Here is a 27144-nt window from a genome sequence, read left to right as displayed (position 1 = left end):
GCTAAAGCTGACTCCATGTGAAGTCCTGCTGGCACCCACTGTCTGTTTATTAATTACACAATAGCTGAAAGGAGCGGAAAACCAGTTCTCTCCAGTGACTATTTTATAAAGCGATTTAGCCAAAGCCTACTGTGCTATTAAGCTGTGCTTTTCATTGCATTTTATTGAGATGTGAAGGATCTCTCTTAAGTGTATTAAATGATAAATCTCAGTGCGTTTGTATTGGACACTGGATTAAAGAGGATTGGAAAGTGATGCTTTTAGAGCCCATGAGCCTGTTATTCTCCTGCCATCACACCCGGAACTGTGAGATCTTTTGGCTTAGTGAAAGCAATCATGCAGAGATCAGTGGACATGCACTAGAGAGATGAATCTGATAGTTGTCGGATGTTTTGATCACGTGTCAATGTGTTGCATGGTCAATTTCAATATGAATAATTTACCTAAAACTGTATATTACAGAATAGAGACCGAAGACAGAATGTCCAAGCTGCTTTTGTTAATACAAAGAAAATATAGGTGCCAGGGGCTGAAGACATTTGATAGTTGTGGTGAGCTACTTTACTCACGGATGATCTTTCCCTTTCACATCATAGTTCCCATACCTCATTCACATTCATATACAAGAGTCAGTGTTTCTCACTTCCATCCCACATGCCTTTTCGGAGATGGGCTGATGAGTTGAATCACATGTTTTTTTTTTTAATATAGTGAGACATCTAAACATTCTGGTAGGGGGGCGCAGGAACTGGAATTGAGAAAAACTGATATACATTCAGATGTGCTGTGTGAAGACCATCTACTTTTGTTGTATACCAAAGAGTATCACTGTCCGCAATCAACATTCAAAAATAACATTGGATTAATCTGTTTGGAAAGCATAACTTAATGAGTGCGTTTACATGCACAGAATAAGCGGACAACTATCAAAAATCTGCTTATTATAGAAATCTGTTTTCATGCATTTACATGCAAATCAATAAACTGGCTATGCAGAAAATTGCGTTTACATGGGATCTGGAGATTTGTCAGGTTTCTCGCAGGCAGTGACCTCACCGCCTGTAGTTCATATAGTCGTTCAAAAACCCAAAATCTGTATTAATCTATACTGCTGTATCTCTTTTAATGTCTGTAGAACCTGTCAATGCAACATGAGGTTTTATTTTCACAGTTTCTCTGCAAACTGCTTGAGTCAAGCACAGACTTTTATGCATTATTTTGCTCTTGCTTTCGGAGACATGCGCACATGAACAAAACTTCGAGAAAGCTGGTGTTAACATGCAATGTAAAATCGCAGTAATGAACAAAAAACTATCTGTGCTTTTAGGGTTTTGCTTATGCCGTTTATGGGCTTTCCATGATAAAAGAGATCCATTTTATGCACTCATTTTCCCTTTTGGGTGATCTTTAACCCAAGTGGATGAAATATGTGTGCAGTGCAAATCCAAATTGTATATAAGATGTAGCATGGGTCTCTCATGCCTCTTGATTGTCTTTTTTGTGAGTCAGTTTGTCTCCTTTCTCTGCCGATGCACACACTGTAAAAAATATGCAGTATTTATGTCAAATCAACATAGAATTTTATGTTACTTAAAAAATAAGTTAAACAATTTCAACTTGATTTTATAAGTTATGTCAACTTTTCACAAGCCAAAACTTAAAGGGTACCAATTATGGCCTTTTTACAAGATCTAATATAAGTCTCAGGTGTGCCCAGAATGTGTCTGTGAAGTTTCAGCTCAAAATACCCCGCATATAATTTATTATAGCATGTCCAAAATGCCCCTATTTGGGAGGGAGCAAAAATGCGCTGTTTTAATGTCTGCACCTTTTAATGCAAATGAGCTACAGCTCCTCACTTCCTTACAAACAAACAGACAGTGAGTGCTTTCAGTTAAAATAGATCTGATTAATACATTCTGAGACAATAGTATCTAGTGGAAATAGTAATCGCTGAGTGTGGAAACTATGTTAATGCTGGACTGTACATGCCATGGGCGGGGCTTTATCAGTGTGACCTCACATTTATGAGAGAATCAAAACGGCATGTCTAATGAGACTGCTTTGGTTTAATGGGGATTAAAAAAACATGGAGCAGGTGGATTTTTTTCATCGTAGGGTGGTTGTGTTCATACACTGCCAACACATTATGTCCAAACACCTTGTAAAAGTGCATTTTGAATAATAGGTGCCCTTTTAAAAATTAGGTTGAATTGACTTGGAAAAACCAAGTTGTTTTAACTTCATACTGCCTTTTTTCTACAGTGTGGGTCGCTTTAAAACCAGTTTACTTTTTGCTTCTTATGCAGACGTTTAAAAGATTAGATGAAATAAAATGCTGTTGCGGTCATGTATCTTCCGAGTTGTCCAATTCTTTATTTCAGAAGCTCAGGGAGTAAAAACCTGACATTTAAAGTTTAGCGCTCTTCCTCATTCACTTTCTCCTCAGACATTTGTCTTATTTTACTATATCTGTCTTTTGCTCTTTGTTTCAGTGTAATTTGAGATATAAGCATTATGATCTGCTGATAGATTTGACAGACACAGTCTTCACCTCTACAGTCATGTTAGAGATGAATGCTTTTCCTTCCCATGATGGATCCTCCACCCTTCAAGTTATTTGGAAAGTTCAGGCCAGGTGCATCATTGGCTCTCAGATCATCCCCGTGTGCTCTTTCATGATCACTGACTGGATGGCCACATAACTCACGTTCTCAGAGGCTGGGAATCTCGTGGCTTTGAAGTTTTTCCCTGTTTTTCAAGGGCACTTGTTTCGGATCGCTTTTCCATGAGCTTACAGCTCCTTATCTTTCCGATTAATTACAGAGGAGGCACGCGGTCATGTAACATCGTTTACGTGATTGTGCAACTTTAGGAGTAATGCACTTGCTACTTTCCTCAAACTTTTACAGTGCTTTTTGGTTTCTTGTTGCAGTCAGTCTTTAATAGTGACAAATAATTATTATGCAGCTTTTATAATCGAATAATTGAGAGACTATGTGGAATATTTATTTACTTTTAAAGATATATTTTCTTCTCACCTTCATACTTAAGAAAGTAACGTTATGCACCAAACTGAACTTTGATATGCATTTGACCTTTTTGGAAATTGTGGGGGTGAGCTTTGGTTAGGATCTTGTCAAAATGAAATCTCATTTCCACACAGACATCTATGATCCATCAGGAAATTTGAGAGAAGCTGCTCTCAGACCTGTCTGTTTGTTACTCTGACCTTCACAGTCAATCCCGTCTCCTTCCCAGCATCTGTTTCATCCTTCAGTAATTAAACGCTGTAAACACCAGCACAAGAGCACCAGGGCCCCTGCAACAGACTCCTCATTTCAATGTGTTTCCAATATGCATACGAAACTGTTGAGAGCCCAGTGAAAGGGGAGGAAATGTATTTCTGGCAGTGCTGCAGACATGGAGCTGCGGTTGAACTTTTTACCCTAATTACTTTCCTGCTAATGCCCACGGCGTGCTGGAATCAAAGGGCCCCCTCAGGCCCCACGAAGCCTGTGATGTGGCCAGCGTTTGTTGTGTGTTGAAGCTCGGCTTGAGAAAGACAGGGGCAGAGGGAGAGAGGGCGCAAAATTGTGACAGTTTTTTCTTCTCGAAAATGTCTCAGTTACCACCCACCTCACTTGTTGCCTACAAAAATAGAGTAATTGTTTTCATCTGTGTTTTTACATTGCCGTACTTGGAAATAGCTGTTATAAATCAATACGAGGCTGGCTCGTGGGACTCAGCACGGTCCAGAGATCATAGCGGCGATTTGTCTGTTTTTTCATTTTCCTCAAACACCTTTTGAAAAGGAATATCTCGCACTTACAGCATCTGTTTTCCATGTTCCTTAAATGATAACACAGAAAGCCTCGGAGGAAAATTTAAGGGTTTCATATCTTTCTTTATCTCGTGCAATGCGAGTTGATCATCGTTTAAAGCGATTAAATTTTTGAACAGACTTCCACTTCTAATAAATGTAATTCTATTGAATTTATGGCACATTTGTTGAGTTAACAAATTAAGCTCATTATGTTTCGTGGTAAGTTTCTCAGGACAGCTGGGATTTTGGTTGAAGGCAATACTTGTTTTGCATTTCCACAGCATGTAATTGTCTGTTCGTTTTGGGAAAGCTTGTAAAGTAGCTGCAGCCAAAATGCGATGACGTCGCCTTGTAAATGGATTTATTTGCTAACACTCCTCTTCATTTCCAGACTTCCTATTTTATATGTCCTTCCCCTTGTCAGTTTCCGTTTAGGTTAGTGAAAACCTCGCAATGTAGTCCTACAGGCTTTAGAGCCATGCTAAAATATGGACATCAAAAAGTTTATGAGATTATAAAAGTGATGAGTTGGCCAGCTTGTAACATAATGACGTAATGAGCATAATTGTAGCAACACAGATGTTTACAATGATAGTTAAATATAACCTTAACCGAGGAACTGTTAATCTTTCACTTTTCCGATCTGGTCATGGTGTCAGATGAGGGAGGCAGAGTACCGAAAAAGAGTTTTTATTGTCTTACCATACCGAGGGGAGATGGATTTCGCAGGTGCGCCTCTTTGAATTTTTGTGAGTTTGTACCAGCTATTAAACGGGTAATTGAGATGGTGGATATTGGGGTTTGAAGCACTGTGAGGTTATGCTACTCCAAATGAATTTAGTGTTAAGTTTTGCAAATGTACCCTTGTAGGTCACCAACTATTTGTTATGTAAAACACATATTAATGAAATGCATAAAAAGAAATAATAATACGCACTTCTTTCTAGATTTGTCTTTCAAAATTGTCAGTATCTTATTTTGTTTAACCAGTGAAGATTTTTTTTTTTAATCCCATGCTGTTCGTTTAAAAAAATTGCGATAACCCAAGAACTTTATTTGACCTTATCTTAATCAAATTTGATATGTATTAACTTGCCCTTTACTAAAGAAATGGTCAGGACAAAAGTGACAGAGATAAAATGGCATGTCTGAACTCACGGGGGAGGTCTTAATATCTGTGCTCAATATCACCTAAAAGTGTGCTACACCGAAACACTGATATGATTTTATAACGATAATTGAAATTTACTGACGCTTTCAAATCGAACTCTCGATTTTCAGTGAGAGGAAATTCTATTATGTTGGACGTGCACTACGTCCATTAGAACTGGGCCATTAGTTACAATGCAAAAAGCCGAACGATTGAAGTGGCCAATTTGATGATACTTTTTCAGGGCTATCATTGTCCCATGAATCAATCTGGGAGCATATCATTTGTGTCACATTGGCTCTAAAACGCTTTAAATTGGATTGATCTGACCCAGATTATATTGAAATCAATGAATAGTGGCTTTGAGACAAGTTTGAGAAGTTAAATGCCCCTATTAATCTCTGTGCCTGAATCCAGGGAGGGTTTTAGCTGTGATGATAATCTGTTTGTAGATAGTCATGTCTCTCTCACCGTGACATTAAGGATCCACAGCTGTGAAAGGTCAGCGATGGCAAATAGAAATGCAGACTAATAGCTTTTACAGATTTTTACTGTCGTTTTACTTGTCTCTCCGTACAACTTTCTTGCAATGTTCTGTAAAACGCTCACTCAATTTCTATGTATTTGCGATGTGGCTAGAGACAGGGTTGTGGCTGGCAGATGGCGTGCTCGCGCTTCTGCGGTGGCCGCTACATTTTCCTGGATTGTGTCATTTACACGCAGGCTGTAATCTACTCCTGGCTGAAGCTGTAGACTCAATGTCCCACAAAGCAGAATGCTGCCGTTTCAGACTAACCACAGGTCAGTTTTGCCACGCAGTCTTACCTCTGCCGCTTTTGCAGCATGTTGCCGCCAAGTGGCAGGACTCAGACATGTGTGGCGTTTCCATCAATCACCGATGAATCTCAGACACCGAGCTGCAGCTGCAGGCTTGACCCCAGACCTCCAACCAGACATCGGAGCCTTTTACATGCGCTTCTGTGTGAACGTCCATCACACCACAGCAGGCATTCTGCTCCTATCTTATAAATGTAATGTGCAGCATGTCCATCTTGACCTCAAGCCACAGAACAGAGGAGAAGTCGCTCATATGGCAGCTGTTTGGGCACAAACTCAAAAGTTCAGGCTGAATTGGCAATCGTCACTTTTTTCACTTGAAGATTACTCAGTGTCTGTGAAAGAAGTTACGACAAATGTAAAACTCATCTGGCTCTTCATCACATAGAATTAAAATGCTAAAGTACAGAATGGTATGACATGTCGCAGCTTTTTTCATTTATGGTTTAAATACTTCCATGTCCTACAATTTGTGGTTTGATGTCTTCTTGGCTGGTTTGTAAAAACTGATATGTCTTGTTTTGGGGAAAAGTTTCCTCAACACAATCAAGATGTTTTACCCAGTGCTTACTTGCATTTAAGTTATGGATGAATCTTTAATAAAAAAAGCAAAGAAAAAAGCTAAATATTTCTGGAATCTAGAAACTTTTGTTTTGTGACACTGCTAATTTTTGAATATGACAACGCCTCTTCTTCTTAGGTCATCTGGATACTTTTTGACCTACTGAGAAGCATTGTTGCCTCACAGCAAGAAGGTTCCCAGTTCGAGTCCCGGCTAGGTTCTCCCTGTGTCAGTGTGGGTTTACTCCGGGTACTCCGGTTTTTCTCCCACAAGCCAAAAACATGCAAGTTAGATGAATTAAAGATACCAAATTGCCCATGGATTAACCAGTTCTCGTCATGAAAATAGCCATATATGTTGGAATGGCCTTAAGAATAAAGAAAGAAAGAATTCGGACCTACTACTCGCCTGGCCTACTGCTTTTCATGTACTATACAGTAGGGATGTAACGGTATCAAAAATTCACGGGACGGTAGTATTTCGGTAGGATGCCCACGGTACGGTAATTATTGAAACATTTACAGGAAGGAAAAAACATATGAAGACTTGGAAAAACTGCCATAAGTGTTCATTAAACAAGACTGAACATTACAATGTACAAAGTGTAGCATAGCGTAGTGTTTACAATTTTCATAAAAGGACAAAAATAATTAGACCATGTAATAAAATAAAAAAATCAAGTTTCAGTTTAGTTTGTCAACTTTAAACAACTCCTAATCAGTCAGGTTTTAAGAATTGAGTCACTCCCTCAATTGACCTATTATTATTATTATTAATGCTAATGCTTGATACTCCTATGAAAGCAACAGTTGTGATTGTAGAATCAAGAAAAGATGATGGGTTTTAAGCGGGTCAATTCATGAAAACAAAAACAACCCAGTAAAAATGAAAATAGCAGCTTACTTATTGTAGCTGGACCTAGAGCTGAGGTCAGCTCACTCAATACAGGGGCTCATTTCCCAATCGGAAGTCTGCAGCCTCCATAGATCGCATTTGTAGGCTGCATACGTCATGAAGACCGTCTTATTTCAGAATATTAACATTTTTTCAAGTTGACAATTATTCTTATTTAATCGTATATTGTTGTAACACGCTTATGACTTGCGAATGTAATACTCAGTTAACTTAAATACACCAGGCGTGTAATGACGGATGCAGCCTGCAGCGACCTAAGGAGGCTGCTTTCTAATTGAGAAACGGCATACACGCTCTCCTCATTCACGGATTTACTCACATTCGTTTTTTGTATGTCCATCACATTTTGTCCTTTCTCGTTTCTTGTCACAGCGAACGCAAACTTTTTCCACACATCAGATTTAAAATCCGCGTTTCTTTTGCTTCCGCCATTGTCGCTCCACTTGTAGAGAGGCATCAGAGTGGGACCCATGGAATTATGGGAATTGTAGTTCCCACGTCCCTCCACTCGCTGCACTTGGCCGGAAAAAAACTACACGTGTTGCTCGGAAGACCTAATGTTTTACCGAATCACGTGACCACGGTTGTACCGGCAAAATTTTATACCGCAATACCACGAAATTTATAATACCGCTACATCCCTACTATACAGTATAGTAAGTAGGTGGTTCCGGAGGCAGCGCGTGACTTGAACACTTAATACTTAGTACAGTTAATAGTTGGTCTCTATAGACCCCTTACAACTTCGTAAACATTGCAACGTCTCCGGGTGGGCGGTGCTTAGCTGGAGGCAAAAAGACCTGGGGACGCAACGTTTTAGGAGGTATTTATTAAACGTGGATGCAGAAGAATGTTCGGAGCTGTTCGAATATGCACTGTCAGAAAAAAGGTAAGTTGTTCCTTTTTCTGTCACTGGGGTTGTACCCTAAAAGGTACCTTTGAACACATTGAAATGTTGTACCTTCTGTGGTACAATATTATACCCTAAGAACCAATTGTGTACCTTAAGGAACATTTTTGTACCAGTTAAATTTTAGGGGCACAAAACAGTTAACTGTACCTTTAAAGGTACACAATAGATCCCTAAGGAACAGTAATGTACCTCAAAAGGTACAACATTGTATTATGTTTATATACCTGTAAAGGTACAAAAAAGTACCTTGGGGTACCACCCCAGATACAAAAAAGGAATAGTTTTGTACCTTTTTTCTGACAGTGTGTGCAGTAACTGATTCTGCTGGACCGTGACAGCTATTTTTGTGAATTTACTCTCTCGATTTTAACCAGGTTTTGGATATTTCATAAACAACGTATGAATTACTTTGCAGGTGGTTTTGGGAATTTTGTTGAGGCTTATTGTCTAATGTAACCTATCGCTAACTATGATTAGCAATGTGGATTATTTTAAGAGACCATTCAAAGGATGACACACACATCTATCGCTGTATGTAAAAAAAATTGCGCTGAAGGTTGGTGACTTTTCACCTATAAAACAGAAACTTGCTGATTTGTACTAGATAAAACCAACACACCAGTACATATGCATAGATATTTACCTGATATGAAGTGTGCACTGCAAACACGAGCATTATTTATGATCGTCTCCGTCTAGTCTGTACGCCGTATTGCATTCAACCACAAGTGTCTTCTTGATTTCTGTGAAGGAATGTCTGGTTCAAAACTTTGTTTGAACCAAAAGTGCTGTTCCTTCTATTCTGTCAGCTAAAAACACAACAAGACGACATTTTAAAGTCAAAACCTCAAACTTTTAGCGTGTCTGGAGTTCCTACTTATGTTTTGCGTCCAGATAGAGAGTTGACGTCACAGTGACATATTAAGGGGTCTATATTTGCTGTATCTGACCTATAACACTGCTCAGTTTTTGCATTATAGCTCCTTACTGGTCAGAATACAGGACCAGAACGATCTAATTTATTGCGTCCCATTTGACACCAGTCAATCAACAAAAATAATATTTACATGAGCTGTACTGCATAAGTAGTGCAGTCAATGCTGTAACGGCGCCCTTACTCTGCATATGTTATTGCCAAACTGTATATTAATGCTAATCCATGACGAATGATAATATTCACTCCTTGTGAAGCGGCAGACAGTCGGTCGAATTAAGAGTCAGACACAACCAAATCATTAGTGGTTGCTTCCAAAGCCAATTGTTTTGTCAATAAGAAATGGGCTATTGATCATCTTCATTTACGCGGAGCGCTCGATCAGCTCAGAGCCAGTGTCAGTAGCCCTTCCTGTTCAGTTGCGACTTACTCTGTAGTTATACTCATAACTTTTTTTGTAGATTGCCAGACTTTGTATTTATATCAACAGCATCTTACTGTTTAGAATACCATAGCATAGCCTTATTACGTGTCCGATTATGCATGCTAAACCACGATGCATCTTGTCAAAATACGAGCCTACTTCACACGCGTTGAAAGGGTTTATGATAAGAGACACTCAAGTTTGCCAGAAAATCAGAATTTAGTGTTAAGTTAGTGTCGGTCGAGTATTTTGTGAATGTGAGCGTCTCTTTTATCATAAACCCTTTCAATGTGTGGCACGTATCTTTACAAGACGCATGATGCACATGTTTCACATGACGCAATGAACACATTTTTTGACATGACGAGCAACACACATGACACTCCAAACACACATTTTGAATTCACCTAATGAGGATTAATATATACGTCTCTCATCGGCAACATGCACTGCTTTGATTGATAAAGCAAGAGCACAGGTCTCTATAATTCTTTGCAAAGGTCTCTGTATTGTATTGTTGAGAGGTGCATTATAAAAACAATTGCGGTAGCATTGCCTTGAGAATACTTTGCATGGATTAGATTGAAACCCACATCTCCTAAATGAGCTCCATGGCTCAATGTGTCTGGAGCATGTGTGCTAACTGCTAGGTTACAGCTCCAACTGTCTTGGTTTAAGTTTATAACTAATATAGTTAAGTAGTTTAGCACTTATCACTGCTTTGTATATGTGTGTGTTTTGCAGGACAAGTCCCCCTTATTGTTGTGTTGACCTTTATTCCCTGAGGACAGGAGAAATGGTGAAGTCAATACAGTTTAAAACGCCCATCTATGACATACACTGCAACAAAAGGTATGTTTCATGTTTTCCTATCTTAACAGTTTTAAACGGTATGTTGAATTTGTGTGATCTTACGAATAGGCAGAATAAATTAATTCTTTTGAATTTTTATTTGCCTATTTGTATACTTAATCTCCATCTTTGTGGCCACAGGATCCTTGTCGTTAGTCTGCAAGAAAAGATTGCCGCCTTTGACAGCTGCACCTTTACGAAAAAGTTCTTTGTCACTAGTAAGTACTTTACTTTATAGATGTGTCTGCCGAACTTGACCCTTCTTGACCTTCTTCAGTCTTAGACGCAACTTTTCTCTACCTCTTTGATCTGCAGCTTTGCAAAACAGGAAACCCAGTCTTGATTAATCCCCTTCACACACTGACTTCATTAAAACTATAGAACCCCACACAATCCCATTATAGGAGTTATCTCGATATGTGCCGTCACATCAGCACAGACGTTTATTTGCTTGTCAGTCCGCAGGGCTATACAATATCAAAGCTTATTACGCGTCTTGATCTTGATTGGTCAGTCATAACATTCTGAATTTTTTCCCCGAAAGCAACCGTTAAAGGTGCAATGTGGAACTTTTAGAAGGATCTCTTGACAGAAATGCAATATAATATACATAACTATATTATCAGTGATGTATAAAGACCTTACATAATGAACTGCACTGTTTTTATTACTTTAGAATAAGCAGTTTTTATCTAGATACACCCCAGGTCTCCCTACATGGAAGTTGCGGCATGTTTCTACAGTAGCCCTAAACGGAAAAACGTAGCTAACGTAGCAGCTAACGTAGCTTCACATTGCGTTTCGAAATTGAGGTTGGTTGCAAATAGCAGTTTTACCGCTAGATGCCGCTAAACCCATGCTGTACACTGTCAAAAATAAACGTACAAAAGCTGTCACTGGGGCAGTACTCTTTAAAAAGATCCTATTATGTACCATTGAGGTACAAATATGTATCCAATATGTACCTTTTGAAGTACTAATATGCACACTTTGGGTACCTTTTTGAAAGGGTACTGTCCCAGTGACAACTTTTGTACCTTTATTTCTGAGAGTGTACCTTTAATTATTTTACAGTAACAACCAGCTGGATGTATGTTATCATATGTAACATTTCCACAGGCCTGCTTGTTAATATGAACAGCCTTTGTATTACATTGTGTCAAACAACACATTACTGTCGAAGTGCCATTACCCAGCTCAAACCATAACAAACATTATGATACTCATATAAAAAACTGCTTTTTTACTGTGTATCGCTAATACAACTTATATGTATATCGTACATACAACAGGCAAGCGCTCACAGGCCATGTCTCTCAGTAGCACCTCAGTCCAAAGGCCCATTTTTCCAGTTCACTTGTACCCAACCATTCTTTACTGTTTCTTTGAGATTCAGAAAAACAAACAGCCAATGTCACCATGTGAAACCAGGCCTCTGCTGCCCACTTAAGCAATCGTCTGTTGTAAATTGCCATTAGTGTTGTTTTAATGGCTCTCATTGTCTATCCAACTTCCCCGTCAACGTCTGCGCCACAGGAAATGGGCGCGGTCAATAACCCTTTACATCATTAATCGCTTCTCTAAAGCTTCCTCAACATAAAAAAGACCAAGACTAGACCTATTTTTTAAAATGACAGAGAGCAGGCATTGAAGAATACAAACTAGAAAGTAAGTCTCCACGGAGGCATTGAATACCGCATGCGCTTCGCCCAGCCTGTTTGTTGTTTCTCCTCACTTTTATGTTTCTTAAGGGTTTCAAGCGAAGCGTTGACTGAGGTATTTTCCCTCTTTTCCCTGGAAATGAATGTGAAATCGCAGAACAATGGTAAACCCTCACAAGATGTGTTAAACATACTTTATCTCACTGCATTGGCTCCCTCTTTGCCTTGGAAAGGCACAAAAGACTTTTGCATTACTGCGCTTGTGGCTTACCTCAAGCCCCATTCACTCCGAGTTTCAGATCCTGACTCTACACCCTAAATTACTGTCTGCGTATATTTTATATTCACTCCACGCTATAAATTACTGTCAGCGGGTTTCACACTGTGATATGCACTTGCGTAACCTTTCCTCGTGTGTGTGTGTTTATAAGGACAGAATCGGAGGTTTAAAAAAAAAGAGTTTTAGCATATTAGGGCCGTATCTGATTTGCTTGCATGTTTATCCTGTCTGTACATGCCTCACAAGTGACTCGTGGCTGTGTTACGATGCCGTGCGTGTGCTGTTCGGGTTCTGTGTCTGTATTGCTCTCATGGGTCAATCTGTCTGGTACTTAATAAGCTGAGGAGCCATCCTGTGTCACAAAATGCCATAACCCTTTCATATCCCTTTCAAAGCTTCACTAAAACACTACACCGTAAAACAGCATACTTTCGTAGGGAGAATGCAGCTGTGATGGATTATTTGCAAGCTGTCATTTAGTTTACCTCCTCTTTGTCTGTTCTCTTTTGTTTTGTAGGTTGCTACCCCTGTCCCGGGCCGAACCTCAACCCTATAGCCCTGGGAGGCCGGTGGTTGGCCTATGCGGAGAACAAGGTAGCACAAACACCCTTTATTTTAAACGACTCCATATGAAGCCAAATAATTTTCGGGAAAACTCAAACTGCAGTCGCCTCAGAAATGTATTCTGTTACGAATTGCACACATCGTCATTCACGTCAAATGGATGTGAAGTAACAATGTAATGTGACATATTTTTATTAAGTAGATCCTTAATTCAGCATCGTTCATGTAATGGGTGCGGTTTGTCTGCCTTAGAGAGGCCAGTTGTTGCCTAATAATGGACATATGGGACGCTGTGCGTCTGGGTAAGGGTAATGAGTTTCTGGCCAGTGGCAACCAAAGTGTTGAATAGGTCTGGGACGGAGACCCTGGAGAGTGTGCGTCGCGAAATAGGCCTGAAGAACTGTTTGCCATCCTAATGGCATCCTCTTACTCACCGTGCCCGCCTGCAGACGTCCTGGCGCGGGCTGTGACAGTCCTCTGTGGGTTAATGAGTGCTGGGGAGTTGAAAGGTTCTGGATGATAATGTGACTCTGTTCTGTCTCTGTTTGTGTGTGTGTAGCTGATCCGGTGTCATCAGTCCCGTGGTGGTGCATGTGGAGATAATGCCCAGTCCTACACTGCCACTGTCATCAGTGCTGCTAAAGTGAGTATGACTCCACACATACTGAGAACAGTCTTCTCTAAAACCATGCTTTTCATTCAAGAGTTTTCTGTTTCATGTTGAATAAAGTTTACAAATTGTAAAACAAAAGATGACTTTCAAAAATAAAAGTACAAAAGCTATGTGCTCCTTAGGGAATGTACTCCTTAGAAAGGTCCCAATGTTTACATTTGTAATCGTTATGTACTTTTGCGGTACTACAGTAACATGCACTCTTTAACCCTTTAATTGGCGCAGCCCTTTTTGAGTGGGGGGTGGGGTAAAAGGTGATGTACACCTTTTAATTAATTTAACTCTGGCATTTTTTTTTTTTGTCTAGAAGCCTAATTTTGGCTTTTTGTTTTAAAATTTGTATTAAGTTTTTTTACGGAAGTGTCTGGAGGTGGAATTATAATTGTTTTAAAATAGCAGTTTACATTTATTTGTAATAAATAAAAAATCAATATAGTATTATTTTTAATACAAAAAATTATCAAAAAAACTGAGGTTTGTGTTGGTTTGCTGCATACTGTTGTCACAAATGAATAAATTATGGTCACTGCATTAATATTACTGCTAAAAGGTTTTGAAATATGAAAACTACATTCTTAGACCTTTCCAACAATATATAGTTTGTCGTGACAGATTAACATTTACGTAAAAAATATTGAAGTAAACTTGGGTGTGTCCCGCTCACAGGACAGCGCCAGTTAACGGTTTAATTAAGGAGATGAGGTCAGAAAGAGACCCATGCCGGGTTTTGGGTGATCACATATTCATGAGACACTTATAGGTGCACTCACTACCTGTTATGCTAAATCTGGGCCAGTATGGATTTGTATTTTTGGGTGTAAGGTTTAATTGCTTATTGCAATTAATTTTTCTATTATTTGTCACCATTATTTGGCATCCTAGATACTCTTAATTTGTAATATTTGTGCTGGGCAAAGATTAATCCCGATTAATTGCATACAAAATAAAAGTTATTTTTTGCGTAATTCATGTATGTGTGCTGTGTTTAATTATTATTTATATTTAAACACACTTGCATACATGTATACATTTCAGAACATTGTATTTATATATATATATATATATATTTTTTACATTTATATACTGTATAATATAGAATATATACAAATATAATTAAATATATATACACATGTAAATGTTTCTTAAATACATACGTGTGTGTGTGTGTGTGTGTGTGTGTGTGTGTGTGTGTGTGTGTGTGTGTGTGTGTGTGTGTGTGTGTGTGTGTGTGTGTGTGTGTGTATATGTATATACTTTTATTTTGTATGCGATTAATCACGATTAATCTTTGCCCAGCATTACTTTAAATAATTATTATCTAGTTCTGCACAAAATATCAAATGATCTAAGTGAAGCATCATTTATTTGCAGTAAAATGGCACTAATATGTATTATGTAAGGGATAATGAATAGGCAGCAGGTTGGTATAGCAGAAATAAGCTAAACAGTGTGATCTTGTATCAAGATCACACTTAAGGGGCTTTCTTCACAATAAAACTAGCTGCCTGTACATTATCTCACTTATTGCACGTCTGCTTACCTCATAAGTAAGGTAAGGAACATTAAATATTGATTTGAAATATTTTATTTGCTCATTTTTAACGAATGCAGAGTTTACTTTCGGTTTTAAGATAAGATGATCAAATGTCACAAACACTATTTGGTTTAATAATTTGTAAATATTATGTTATTAAAAGATATATTTTATTTAAATGTTGTGCAGTTTAAACTACCTACCATGATTTGCAGCATCTGGGTTAACGGATGATATTAGTTTTGAGTGGTTGTTATCTGGGAATAACAAACCTAGAAATGTCTCGACTGGCCAATCAGAATCAGGCATTTCAATGAGCCGTATAATAAATATAATGAAACATTGTTATTATACGCAGTTATTTCATGCATGCCTTAAATGTCCAAATACATTTTTGGGACCAGTGTGCGTAACACACTGGCATACAAAGACACAGTCTTTTGTCCACACTTTGTCCAACACAAGCTGTCTTACAACTTGCGGCGGGATTTGTGCACAAACGATTTCATGCTTGTCTTACTTACAGAGTTCATATTCATATGAACATTATTACTTTTGTTTTATAAAGATTAAAGCCAGACATTCCTTGCTACGATCTGACATTTATAACTATTGGCATGGTGGGCCAAGAAAGGCACTGGCTTAGGATCCCCACAGCGTGTAAAATCGTTCAACATGGTGATGAAATGTACTGTTCATTTTAGCATCTTGTTCATGTATTGAAAATGTAAACCTTAAAAGAAAGTTTAAACAATCATGTTGTGTTTCTAACAGTTACTTATACAGTAATCTATATTTTTGATGCACAATTATTAGAAAGCCTCTGTTCAAAAACATTTTCTTGGCAAGAACTCGGCTCTGCAGCTTAACTGTGCGGTTTAGGAATGATCTTGAATCTAATGTTAGCCGGCTCTCGTAATTGTATTTTGTGCATTTACTTCCGTCATGCTTTCTTTGCCGTTTTTGCTAAATGAAGCTCATAATGTGGACAGTGCTGCCCATTTTATTCATCGTGTAGCATCGGAGTACCCGAGTGGTCTCAGTGTAGGGATTCCACTAGACCCACTAGAGTTCATTTAGTGGTGCCAGAACCTTAGTGCTTAACCTTTCATATGGTTCCAGTCTACTTTCCTGCTTGCTTAATTGATTTATTAAGCCCACATCTGTATTCCCTGGCCGCCGTCCTGATCACCGGCTAACAAGCGCTAACGGCTTACGTGAGAGAAGTGCCATTAGCCTTAATGGCGGTATACATCAAAAGGAGCACAGCAAAGGTTAGCGGAGAGGAAAACAAGGTTAAAAAAGCCTTGATACGCAGACAGGGCGTCTGCAGACGGGACTGTGATTTATAACCATCTCCTTCGTTCTGACACACGGTCCCTGCGCTGAGTGGCTCTGAGTGCGGCCGTCTGGGGGCCGGGGGGGCATCTCCCATCAATCCTGTAACCCAATCACAAAAAAGATGGGGGAGGGAGCCTTTCGGAAAATTGAATTCTTGCAAGGCACTGATTGTGTAAATGAGCGGGATCTGACCGAAAAAAGAGAAAGCCGCGAGTCCGTGCGAGCGGGCCGCCCCAGGGCTCTGTTTTCAAACCTACGCAGTCGTGAACTATGTTTGAGGTAAGTGGATAGCACAGCTTAAGCAGGGCCTCCTCGAGTTCTCACTTAATGGAGTGAGCCGGGTGTGTGCGGGTAAGTGTTTGTATGCGTTTCTGCATGTGTGCGTACGTGCATCTGTCTGCCGGGACCCCGGAGAGCTTAATCAGGCATTCAGGCCAAGCGGCAGCGTCAATACCTCGTGGCGCCTGTGTTTGTTGGGCCCTTTGGAGAATGCTCTGACAAGCCCACTAACTGACTGTGTGTAAATTGCCTTGCCCCATCAATTATTAAGAGAAGCGTTTGCCTCCTAATTGATCAACACTAATGTGTTTTCTAATCACTGCAGTTAGAGTTTTTAGTGCTAATCCAAACAGTCCCCATTGATCAGTGGAGGCGCGAGGGGAGGGGGAAGCCAGCTGGTGGCAGACGCTGCACCGACCGAGTCTGATACCAGACTCCTCGTGTGCCAGGGCTCGGACGTCTCAGTTCATATCGTTGAGTAAACACAGAGACACACGCTCAAACATTTAATATTAGCCTGGGTGGCTTTCAAACACCTGTCTGTTGACATTGCCTCAGGTAACACAAAAAAACAAACATGTTTTTCTTGTAATTGTCCCACAAATTCTCTGAATGCAGGAACCTTGGTGTGCACTATTGATCGGAGTGTTGCAATAACACTTGGACAGCACAAATGTTTTAAAGAAATGTGTGTTTTAGAAATAAAAAGATTATATTTTACCACTGTTATCTTTTATTGTAATTTTTTTAGGATTTCTAAGGTTTTTGGTTTTGTGGCATTATTTTCATGATAATTAAAGGGATAGTTCACCTAAAATTGAAAAATTTGTCATCTTTTACTAACCCTTGTGTTGTTCTAAACCAGTATGAGGTTTTTTATTCAGATTAATACAAAAGTACATAATTTGATAAATTATGGTAATTTATCATGGTCATTTGGTAATTGGTAATTTATGACGGTAAATGGTAATTTATGATGGTAAACCCACTTACTTCCATAGTAGGACAAAATAATACTAAGGAAGTCAGTGGGTAATGTCAACTTTGTGCTTAACATCATTTATCAAAATATCTTCTTTTGTGTTCAACAAATTAAAGAAACAACATGAGTAAATGATGCCATAATTTTTATTATATATCCCTTTAACTCTTTCACCGCCAGTGTTTTTAAAAAAAGTTGCCAGCCAGCGCCAGCGTTTTTCATGATTTTCACCAAAGTTTAATGCCTTCCAGAAAAAATGTCTTCTTTAAATATATAAACATACAATATACCAAATGAAAGAACAGACCCTCTGCTTTCAATCAGCTTTTGAATATGGGTAGGTTTTTGCAAAAACACCATATTTTGAGCAAAAAGCAGAGATAATTCCATTTTTGTGACGGACTTTTCATAGAGATCCCATTCAGAGCGATCTTTAAAACAGACACGGACATGCAGCAGCTTGCCATAGGGCAGTACTTCCGGGTTTAAAAAGTTGCGGAAGGGCGCCACCTGGTGGATAATAGCGGTATTGCGGAAAGACGGAAAATCTCGTCATTGGCGGGGAAGCGTTTTCTCTTAATTGACGAGATATCTCGTCAATGGCGGGGAAAGAGTTAAAGTCACAGTGAGACGGAAGTAGCGATTGTCTAATTTTCCATGTTGTGACGTATTGTATTGACGGTTTCAGCAGTAACAACATAAACAAACGGCTTTCGTGGAACACACGTAACTTCCGGTAAACGTCACAAAGAATCAATACCAACGAAGTCCTTTTAGAGTAGTTTATTTCCTATAACAAGCAAAATAAACAACACATAGATTACCTTAGTTCAAATCATAGCTAAAGCGTATCAAAAACTACACTGAGCTAACGTTACTGTGTAAAATGTGTACTAAATAATGTATTTAATCTTACAGATCAGCTGCCAAACCTCCCATCAAATAGCTGTAATCCATAATGGTCGTCTTCCGTCATCTTTTATTTTCTTTTAAGTTCTTTATTCCAGAGTTCAGTTTAAACACAAGTCAGACCATTAAACAAACAGAGACAGGAAGTAAAGTTACGCTCAGACGTGTTATCGCGTCCGATGAAACGGTCTATATCTGAGTGAAACAGGTTCTAAAATGAATAAAGGTAGCAGACTTCAATTTGTCCATCGAGAATTGATTTGACCGTTGGAAGTTGGGTCATTTTGCTATTTGCTTATCGCTGCAATCTTTTTCCGGGCTTCGCCCACCAGCCATATCATGTGACCATATCATGAGATTATCATGAGATTTGAGGTTTTTTATTTTTAAAGGGGTCATAGCTTGAAAATCTGACTTTTTTATGTTTAAGTGGTATAATTGGGTCCCCAGTGCTTCTATCAACCTAGAAAACGTGAAAAAGATCAACTCAGTAACTTTGTTTTGGCAAGCCATTCTGTGCAAGCATGTGAAAAATTAGGTCGTTCAGATTTCGCCTGCTTTGTGAGGTATAGCAAGGTGAATTACAATAATACCGCCCCTTAACCTGCACTATCCAACCACGGCACTGCCATTTAGGGCAGAGAGAAAGAGAGAGAAAAAAAAATTATTGACAGCACAATTGAGCTTCAATTTTATCAAACCACCATCATTGCGATCAGTGTTTACATTTCATTAGCTAATTTGCATTTAAAAGGACACACCCCAAAATGGAACACTTTTGCTCACACCTACAAAGTGGCAATTTTAACATGCTATAATAAATTATCTGTGGGGTATTTTAAGCTTAAACTTCACATACGCACTCTAGAGTCACCAAAGCCTTATTTTACATCTTTTAAAAAAATTCTCATAATATGACCCCTTTAAAAAATAATTAAGCTCATTTTTAAAAAAAAATACCACAGTGTTAAAATTAGTTTTCAGTTTCATTGTGACTTTTCACGTTTGTACTCCAAATTGCTGTAATTTGAAAACAATATTATTTATTTGTGTAATAAAATAACAAATCAAATACTTTCATATACTGAATGTATTTATGTTGGATTAATACAATGTAGAAGCAATGTGGTAGATTCATAAATCATCAAAATTCAAAAAATTTTTTGAATTTCTCTAATTTTCTTTCTCTTGATTTCTGTCAGACATTAAAGACAGGCTTGACCATGGTGGGGAAGGTTGTGACCCAGCTCACTGGTACTCTGCCATCAGGTGTGCCCGACGAGGAGGGCACTGCTCACAGCGGAACCCGCCGCAGCCCTCACCAACCTGGTGTGGTCACCATCATAGACACGCACACTGTAGGAGAAGGACAGGTATGAAATGCTGACCTCTGCATCTTAATCCTTACATTGAGAGGTTTTTTAAGTCTCATAAAGACCAGGGATGTAGATAACAATGCTGTGAATGATTTATGACACTGGACACAACACCTATACCACAACTCTTGGCTCCGTTTACATTACACACTTCATCCGTCTGACCTTCATCCCGAAGAATCCAGATTCGTTCCCCCTTTCCTCCGAGATAAATAATCCATTAATCCCATTTATAACTCATTCAGTATGAGAGCTTCTCATAGCCCAGAGGGTTTTGTCATCACCTTGTCATAAGAGCACATGCTCCACCGTTCGTTCGCAGACTCTGTGCCAGGCCACAGTCTCCTGATCTCATGATTTAGACACTTCCTGTGGCTGTTTCCCCCTTGGCTGGCACAACTGTAGCCTTTTAGCATGAGATCACAGGCAGGTCATTGGAAGGTTCACCAAGGCCCTAATATGTGTAAAAGCAGGAGGGTCTTTTTACTCCAGCTGTTATGGGTGAGCAGAAACCATTTTAGGTCACTGGCACACCATAGCTTTAATAGAGCATTAGGTTTAAAGACTAGCTTTATTATTTGTAGTTCTCCTGTTCAAGGATTTTTACTTGGAGAGAGGTTAAGTTGGAACAGGTTTCGGTATACTTCTTTCCAGTGTTGATTCTGACCCATGTAAATAGATCCTCCCATTTTGTGGGCTGTTAAAATTTGATGGTTAAACCCTCTATTCCCCAGCGGCCCAACCTACATGGTACAGAGGTGTGATTTATTCTGTTTATTTATACACCTCGAACGTTTAATTTTGCCAGAGGCAACAGTTTTTGTAATTCCTTAAAAGAGGTTTCCTGCATTTATATCTCCATCAACAACAGCTCGTCCTACCAGAGCCAACCTCACAAGAAGCTTTGCTCTTCCCAAAGCAGAAAAGTCAAGTTTGTGGTGCTTTTACTGTTCATGCTTTTTTTCCCGTGACTCCAGCAGTGGTCTCTGGTGTTATTTTCTCTCCCACTCTCTGTGTCGGAGGACACGCCCATACACCTCATTATCCACCTCATCATCCACCTATCATAGCTATTTGTTACCTGCAAGTTTATTTGCACATGAATATTTTTCTGAAGCAATAGTATATTTCCCTACAAAGCAACATTGTCTGTTTTTGCTCCCAATAAAAGCGTTCTGGTTTGTGTCACGGAGGCATTTTTTTGCAGTCTGAAATAAGTGTCTGGGTTTTAGAGCAAGGCTGTTTTCTGTTTGGACTGGATCCTATTAAAAGCTGCCTTACTCCTTAATGCAACACTCGGCTAGATTTATCACTCTTCTCTCTGGCTGTCTCATGTCTGGGCTTAGTTATAATCTCTTTCATGAGCAAATCTAACAGACAGCCACTGACCAGAGAATAGCCCATTGTAGAGGAACACTCTCTTGTTTTCTTTTTCTCTGTCTGCTTTCTGTCTGTCTGACTGTCTGTCTGTCTTTCTGTCTGTCTGTTTCTTTCTGTCTGTTTCTGTCTGTCTGTTTCTTTCTGTCTGTTTCTGTCTGTCTGTTTCTTTCTGTCTGTCTGTCTGTTTCTTTCTGTCTGTCTGTCTGTCTGTTCCTTTCTGTCTGTCTGTCTGTTCCTTTCTGTCTGTCTGTTTCTTTCTTTCTGTCTCTTTCTTTTTTCTTGCTTTCTTTCTTGCTGTCTGTCCGTTTAGCTTTCTTGCTTTCTGTCTGTTTATCTGTCTGTTTATCTGTCTGTTTATCTGTCTGTTTGTCTGTTTCTTTCTGTCTGTCTTTCTGTCTGTTTCTTTCTGGGTGTGTCTGTCTGTCTGCCTGCCTGTTTTTCTTTCTGTTTCTTTCTGTCTGTCGTTTTTCTGTATGTCTGTCTTTTTCTTTCTTTCTTTTGCCTTGCTTTCTTTTTTGCTTTCTATCTTGCTGTCTGTTTGTCTGTCTGTCTGCATGCCTGCCTGCCTGTCTGTCTGTCTCTTTCTGTCTGTCTGATTATTTTAGTCTGTCTGTCTATTTTTTTTCTTTCTGTCTGTTTTTCCTTTCTGTTTGGCTGTCTGTTTTTTCTTTCTGTCGGTCTGTCTGTTTCTTTCTATCTGTTTCTGTCTGTCTGTTTCTTTCTGTCTGTTTCTTTCGGTCTGTTTCCTTCTGTCTGTCTCTTTCTTTTTTCTTGCTTTCTTTCTTTTTTTGCAGTCGTTCTGTCGGTCTGTTTCGCTTTCTTGCTTTCTGTCTGTTTGTCTGTTTATTTCTGTCGGTCTGTCTGTCTGTGTCTTTCTGACTGTTTCTGTCTGTCTGTCTGTTTCTTTCTGTCTGTCTGTTTCTTTCTGTCTCTTTCTGTTTTCTTGCTTTCTTTCTTGCTGGCTGTCTGTCTGTCTGTTTAGCTTTCTTGTTTTCTGTCTGTTTATCTGTTTCTTTCTGTCTCTTTCTGTTTTCTTGTTTTCTTTCTTGCTGTCTCTTTGTCTGTTTAGCTTTCTTGCTTTCTGTCTGTTTATCTGTTTCGTTCTGTCTGTCTGTTTCTGTCTGTCTGTCTCTTTCTTTTTTCTTGCTTTCTTTCTTGCTTTCTATATTGCTGTCTGTCTGTCTGTTTCGCTTTTTTGCTTTCTGTCTGTCTGTTTCTTTCTGTCTGTTTCTTTCTTTCTGTCTGTCTGTTTCTGCCTGTCTCTTTCTTTGTTTTTTTCTGTCTGTTTCTTTCTGTCTGTCTGTCTGTCTGTCTGTCTGTTTCTTTCTGTCTGTTTCTTTCTTTCTGTCTGTCTGTTTCTGTCTGTCTCTTTGTTTGTTTCTTTCTGTCTGTTTCTTTCTTTCTGTCTGTCTGTCTGTTTCTTTCTGTCTGTCTGTCTGTTTCTTTCTGTCTGTCTGTCTGTCTGTTTCTTTCTGTCTCTTTCTGTTTTCTTGCTTTCTTTCTTGCTGTCTGTCTGTCTGTTTAGCTTTCTTGCTTTCTGTCTGTTTATCTGTTTCGTTCTGTCTGTCTGTGTCTGTCTGTCTCCTTCTGGGAGTTTCTGTCTGTCTGTCTGTGTGTCTGTCTGCCTGCCTGTCTTTCTTTCTGTCTGTCTGTCTGTTTGTTTCTTTTTGTTTGTCTGTCTGTCTGTTTGTCTTTTTCTTGCTTTCTTTCTTGCTTTCTATATTGCTGTCTGTCTGTCTGTCTCTTTCTTTGTTTCTTTCTGTCTGTTTCTTTCTTTCTTTCTGTCTGTCTGTTTCTTTCTTTTTGTATGTTTCTGTTTCTTTCTTTCTGCCTGTCTGTTTCTTTCTTTCTTTCTTTATTAATTTCTGTCTGTTTGTTTATGTCTGTCTGTCTGTTTCATTCTGTCAGTCTGTTTCTGTCTGTCTTTCTTTTTTCTTTCATTCTTTCTTTCTTTCTTTCATTTCTTTCATTCTTTCTTTCATTCACTTCTTTCACTTCTTTCTTTAATTCTGAACCCTCATACTAAACACATTTACGCTTGATTTTTATATTGATAGGTGAAAGGAAATATTACAGAATCACATTTGGTCTCTCAACTGGGAGCTATTAATCTCAGTGAATCAAATAGTTAAAAGACACTATAGAGTTTCCTCCTGCTGTGTGAGTGTGTTTTAACTCATTCAACACATCACTTACTTATCCTTTCCTGTACTGAGCTGTTGCATTGTGGGCTTTGGCAGAACACACACACATTGATCAAATTCGAAATGTGGCTTTGTCTTTATATCTTTGCTGTGTTCATAAAATACACAGATGTTTAAAGATACACAGATTTAAAGATTGGCCGTTAGAATGAAAAAATTAATCTATATAGCAGATTATGTGCAAATTAGAGCAAAAATCAAGATTTAGATGGGTAGATTAAAAAAGGCGCATGAATAATTGTTCAACATGATTGGGACTGAATAGCACTCAGTAGAGTGGGGGAATTGTTCATAAAAAATATATGGAAAATGAATGTTTCATCCCATTTTTGGTCAGTAAAGTGGAACATAACTTGGAACACGTATTGTTTAAACAAAATGCCGAAACAGTTTTTCGTTACAGTGATTACGTCGTTTGTAACTGTGAAGATCAGATTGCACAGACCATAGTAATGCCAATGACCAACTATGCGTCTAAAACACTGAGACGTGATGTAAACAAGAAGTCAGCCTTTATTTATAGGGCTCCGTCAAGTTACTGTAATTGTACTGTGTGTTTTTATATGTGTATGTATGTGTTTTCAGGTTCTAGTTAGCGAGGATTCTGATGGAGAGGGGGTGATTGCACATTTTCCAGCCCATGATAAACCTATATCCTGCATGGCGTTTAATCCAAGCGGTAAGTGAACACCTCACAGTGATGCCTCAGTAGGTCCTACCAAACCACAAAACTCTAGACACTTGGGCGGCAGGCATTTCCATGCATATTTTCTGTACTGTTTTTGTTTTACCTGTTAAAACAGTTGCCAGCCAGTGCCAGCATTTTTTATGATTTTCACAAAAGTTTAATCCCTTCCAGAAAATGTTCTTCTTTAAATATATAAACCTACAATATATCAAATGAAGGAATAGACCCTCTGCTTTTAAACAACAACAACAAAAGTTTCATCCTGTCTTTATTTGTTCTCTTTTTATCACCCTAACCCTAAGCTAAACCGTACTGTCTCATTTCTTAAGAGAGTGAAGAAGTACGTAGTACCCTGTAGTACAGGGGTACCCAACCCTGTTCCTGGAGGGCTACCGTCCTGCTCTAACCCCAATCAAACACAGCTGAAGCAGCTAATCAAGGTGTTCAGGGTTGCTTGATAATTACAGACAGGTGTGTTGGAGCTGGGTTGCAACTTAAGTCTGCAGGACGGTAGCCCTCCAGGAGCAGGGTTGGGCACCCTTGCTGTAGTACATAGGGTTGCGCCGCTAGACGATACTATCATCTATTGGTAATAGTCAGACATATGGGATAAATGAGTAAAAAATGTACAAATAAATTAATGTGGAAGCTATTGCCCCCTGAAAGTATCATGTATCGGCGATCTCACACTAGCTCATTTGCAATTAAAGGTATAAACGGGTGCATTTTATAAAAATGATCTGTGGGGTATTTTGAGCTGAAACTTCAACGACACATTCTGGGCACTTTGGAGACTTCCATCTTGTAAAAATTGGCATATTATGTGCCCTCTAGCACGTTTGCTCTTGTGTTCCATGGAAGGAAGTAAATATTAACAAAATAATTTTTGGAGTATAATAAATAAATGAATAACTTGCTATAAAAGTGTACGGCACATTTAAAAACGAAATAACTGTGTCAGTCACCGTTTTGCATGTAACCTCATCTTGTTCCCTAAGAATCACTGTCTGCCTAGCTCTAGGGACCATCATATGAGATCTATTGTTTAAAAAAGCAGTCTTTGTGTTATCTGCTGGTGATCTTGCTCTGGGCACACTCTGCCATGTTTGCACATCAGTTACTGTCATTTTTCCTCTCAGTTTGCCATCCTTTTCCCCCTCTTGTCTCACTTTAACACATACAGACTCTTCTAAGCTCATTGATCTTGTTCATGGCTCTCTTCCCTGAATTGTACTGAGATCAACAAAGCCCTCAAAATACCTCAAGCACTGAAGAGGTACAGTTTCAGCCCACAAATATGAAAGTTCTCAGTCTATTCAGAAGGCGTGGGCTGAGTTCCTAACTCATAAATTGAACATTTAGTTAGCAATGTCACAACACACTTTATACACCATCAGGGATGTTATACATCACCTGCTATATAGATACATTCAGAACTGTGTCTCGCATTAGCACTACGACCTGGCATGTTTAGAGAACTAAGTGCTAGGACGCAGTTAATGGATTTTATGTAATACCTCAACAGTATTGTCCTTAACCTAACCTTGAACGTTCTGGTTTGTTTTATAAGGCAGTTATCTGATCACTTTTCAATTTTACATATACTCATGTTTGTTTCTCCGGAAATACAGAGCAGCCACAATGGCTCATTGTGAGGTGTGTGTGTCGCAGGTAGACAGCTTTACTAATAAGGAGGTGCTGAAAGCTGCTGATAGTCATTGCCCTCAGTAAAATCTTTCAATGATCTTTTTAAATGTACATTATGGTAGACTTCATTGAATATGAGTTTATACTCATGGTTGTTTTATGCATTGTGTTACTCAAATATTATAAGTAAATGTTGCCTGTTTTTAAAGATTACCATTCTGATTGATGCTATACCTCAAGCACATACACTAATAAAAAAACAGCGCTCAACCTGTGAGCTATGATCCAGCTCTGTTATTACTTGTAAAGATGATTTGGTTTTAGATAGTGAAAGTCTTTGATGTGACTGATATAATTTATGTATGACGTGATCAATGCGACTAATGTGTTGCATTTGCATAGGGCCAATACTACTGTGAATTCTGTGTGGTGAAAAGAATAAATGTTGTCTATTAGGAAGTTGTGTTGGTTTACCAATAGGATAGAAAAATCTGAAAATAAGAGGCTGTTTACACTTGGCATTAACATGCATTTTCATTGATCGGATCACAAGTGGACAACGTTAATGCCAGGTGTAAACTGTGATCAAAACGTTTTGAGCTCGTCCACTTTTGCCCACTTTCAACCACATTCAGAGGTAGTCGAAACCCCTTTCGATCGGATTGTTTTGTAGTGTAAACGCACATGTGGTTGAATGTGTCCGAACAGCCACACGCGACTGCCTTCTCTCCGCCCATTTATTTAATCTGAGGTACTGAAAACAATGTTATACGTCTTTTCAGACTTCTGGCGCGAACACACGTTGTACAGCGCTATTTTTAGCCTTTCATTGATAAAACTAAAGCGGCTGATCTCCACAGTTTCCTTTTGCAAGCGTGTGAAAGTTGCGCGATCTTATTTCAACAATTTCGCTGAAATATCAGAGAAAGCTCTAACATACATGTAAGTAAACATGCTGCACAGTGTTTTGTACAAGACAAGCAGTGGACCTCCTTAGTTCGCCTCCATAAAAACTCATCATAACTTAAATGACAGCGGAGAGACTCCCCACCATCTCGACACACCGCACCCTCACAGTATTCAGTACAGAAGCGGTCGAAAGTGGACAAAAGAGACGGATTTAAATACCAGGTGTAAACGTAACGTGTCTCTCTCGTCCAATTGTGATCCGATCGACAAAAACACATCTTAATACCAAGTGTAAACAGCCCGT

At 39.0% G+C, this 27144-nt stretch overlaps 1 protein-coding gene across 3 annotated transcripts in view; it reads left to right on the top strand.

Moving 5' to 3' along the window:
* Positions 1 to 27144, top strand: part of bcas3 (BCAS3 microtubule associated cell migration factor) — a 260836-nt gene that overhangs the window by 18293 nt on the left and 215399 nt on the right. For all 3 annotated transcript variants that reach the window (XM_065281017.2, XM_065281016.2, XM_065281018.2), the window contains 6 exons: positions 10306 to 10413; positions 10555 to 10631; positions 12872 to 12948; positions 13478 to 13561; positions 19839 to 20009; positions 24182 to 24275. In XM_065281017.2, coding sequence (XP_065137089.1) covers positions 10306 to 10413; positions 10555 to 10631; positions 12872 to 12948; positions 13478 to 13561; positions 19839 to 20009; positions 24182 to 24275 — 611 coding nt within the window. The remainder of the gene's footprint in view (positions 1 to 10305; positions 10414 to 10554; positions 10632 to 12871; positions 12949 to 13477; positions 13562 to 19838; positions 20010 to 24181; positions 24276 to 27144) is intronic.

Source organism: Paramisgurnus dabryanus, chromosome 8 (genome assembly GCF_030506205.2).
Source record: "Paramisgurnus dabryanus chromosome 8, PD_genome_1.1, whole genome shotgun sequence".
Classification (NCBI taxonomy): Eukaryota; Metazoa; Chordata; class Actinopteri; order Cypriniformes; family Cobitidae; genus Paramisgurnus; species Paramisgurnus dabryanus.
Note: the sequence above shows the minus strand (reverse complement) of the source record. Positions and strands in the feature narration are given on the sequence as shown.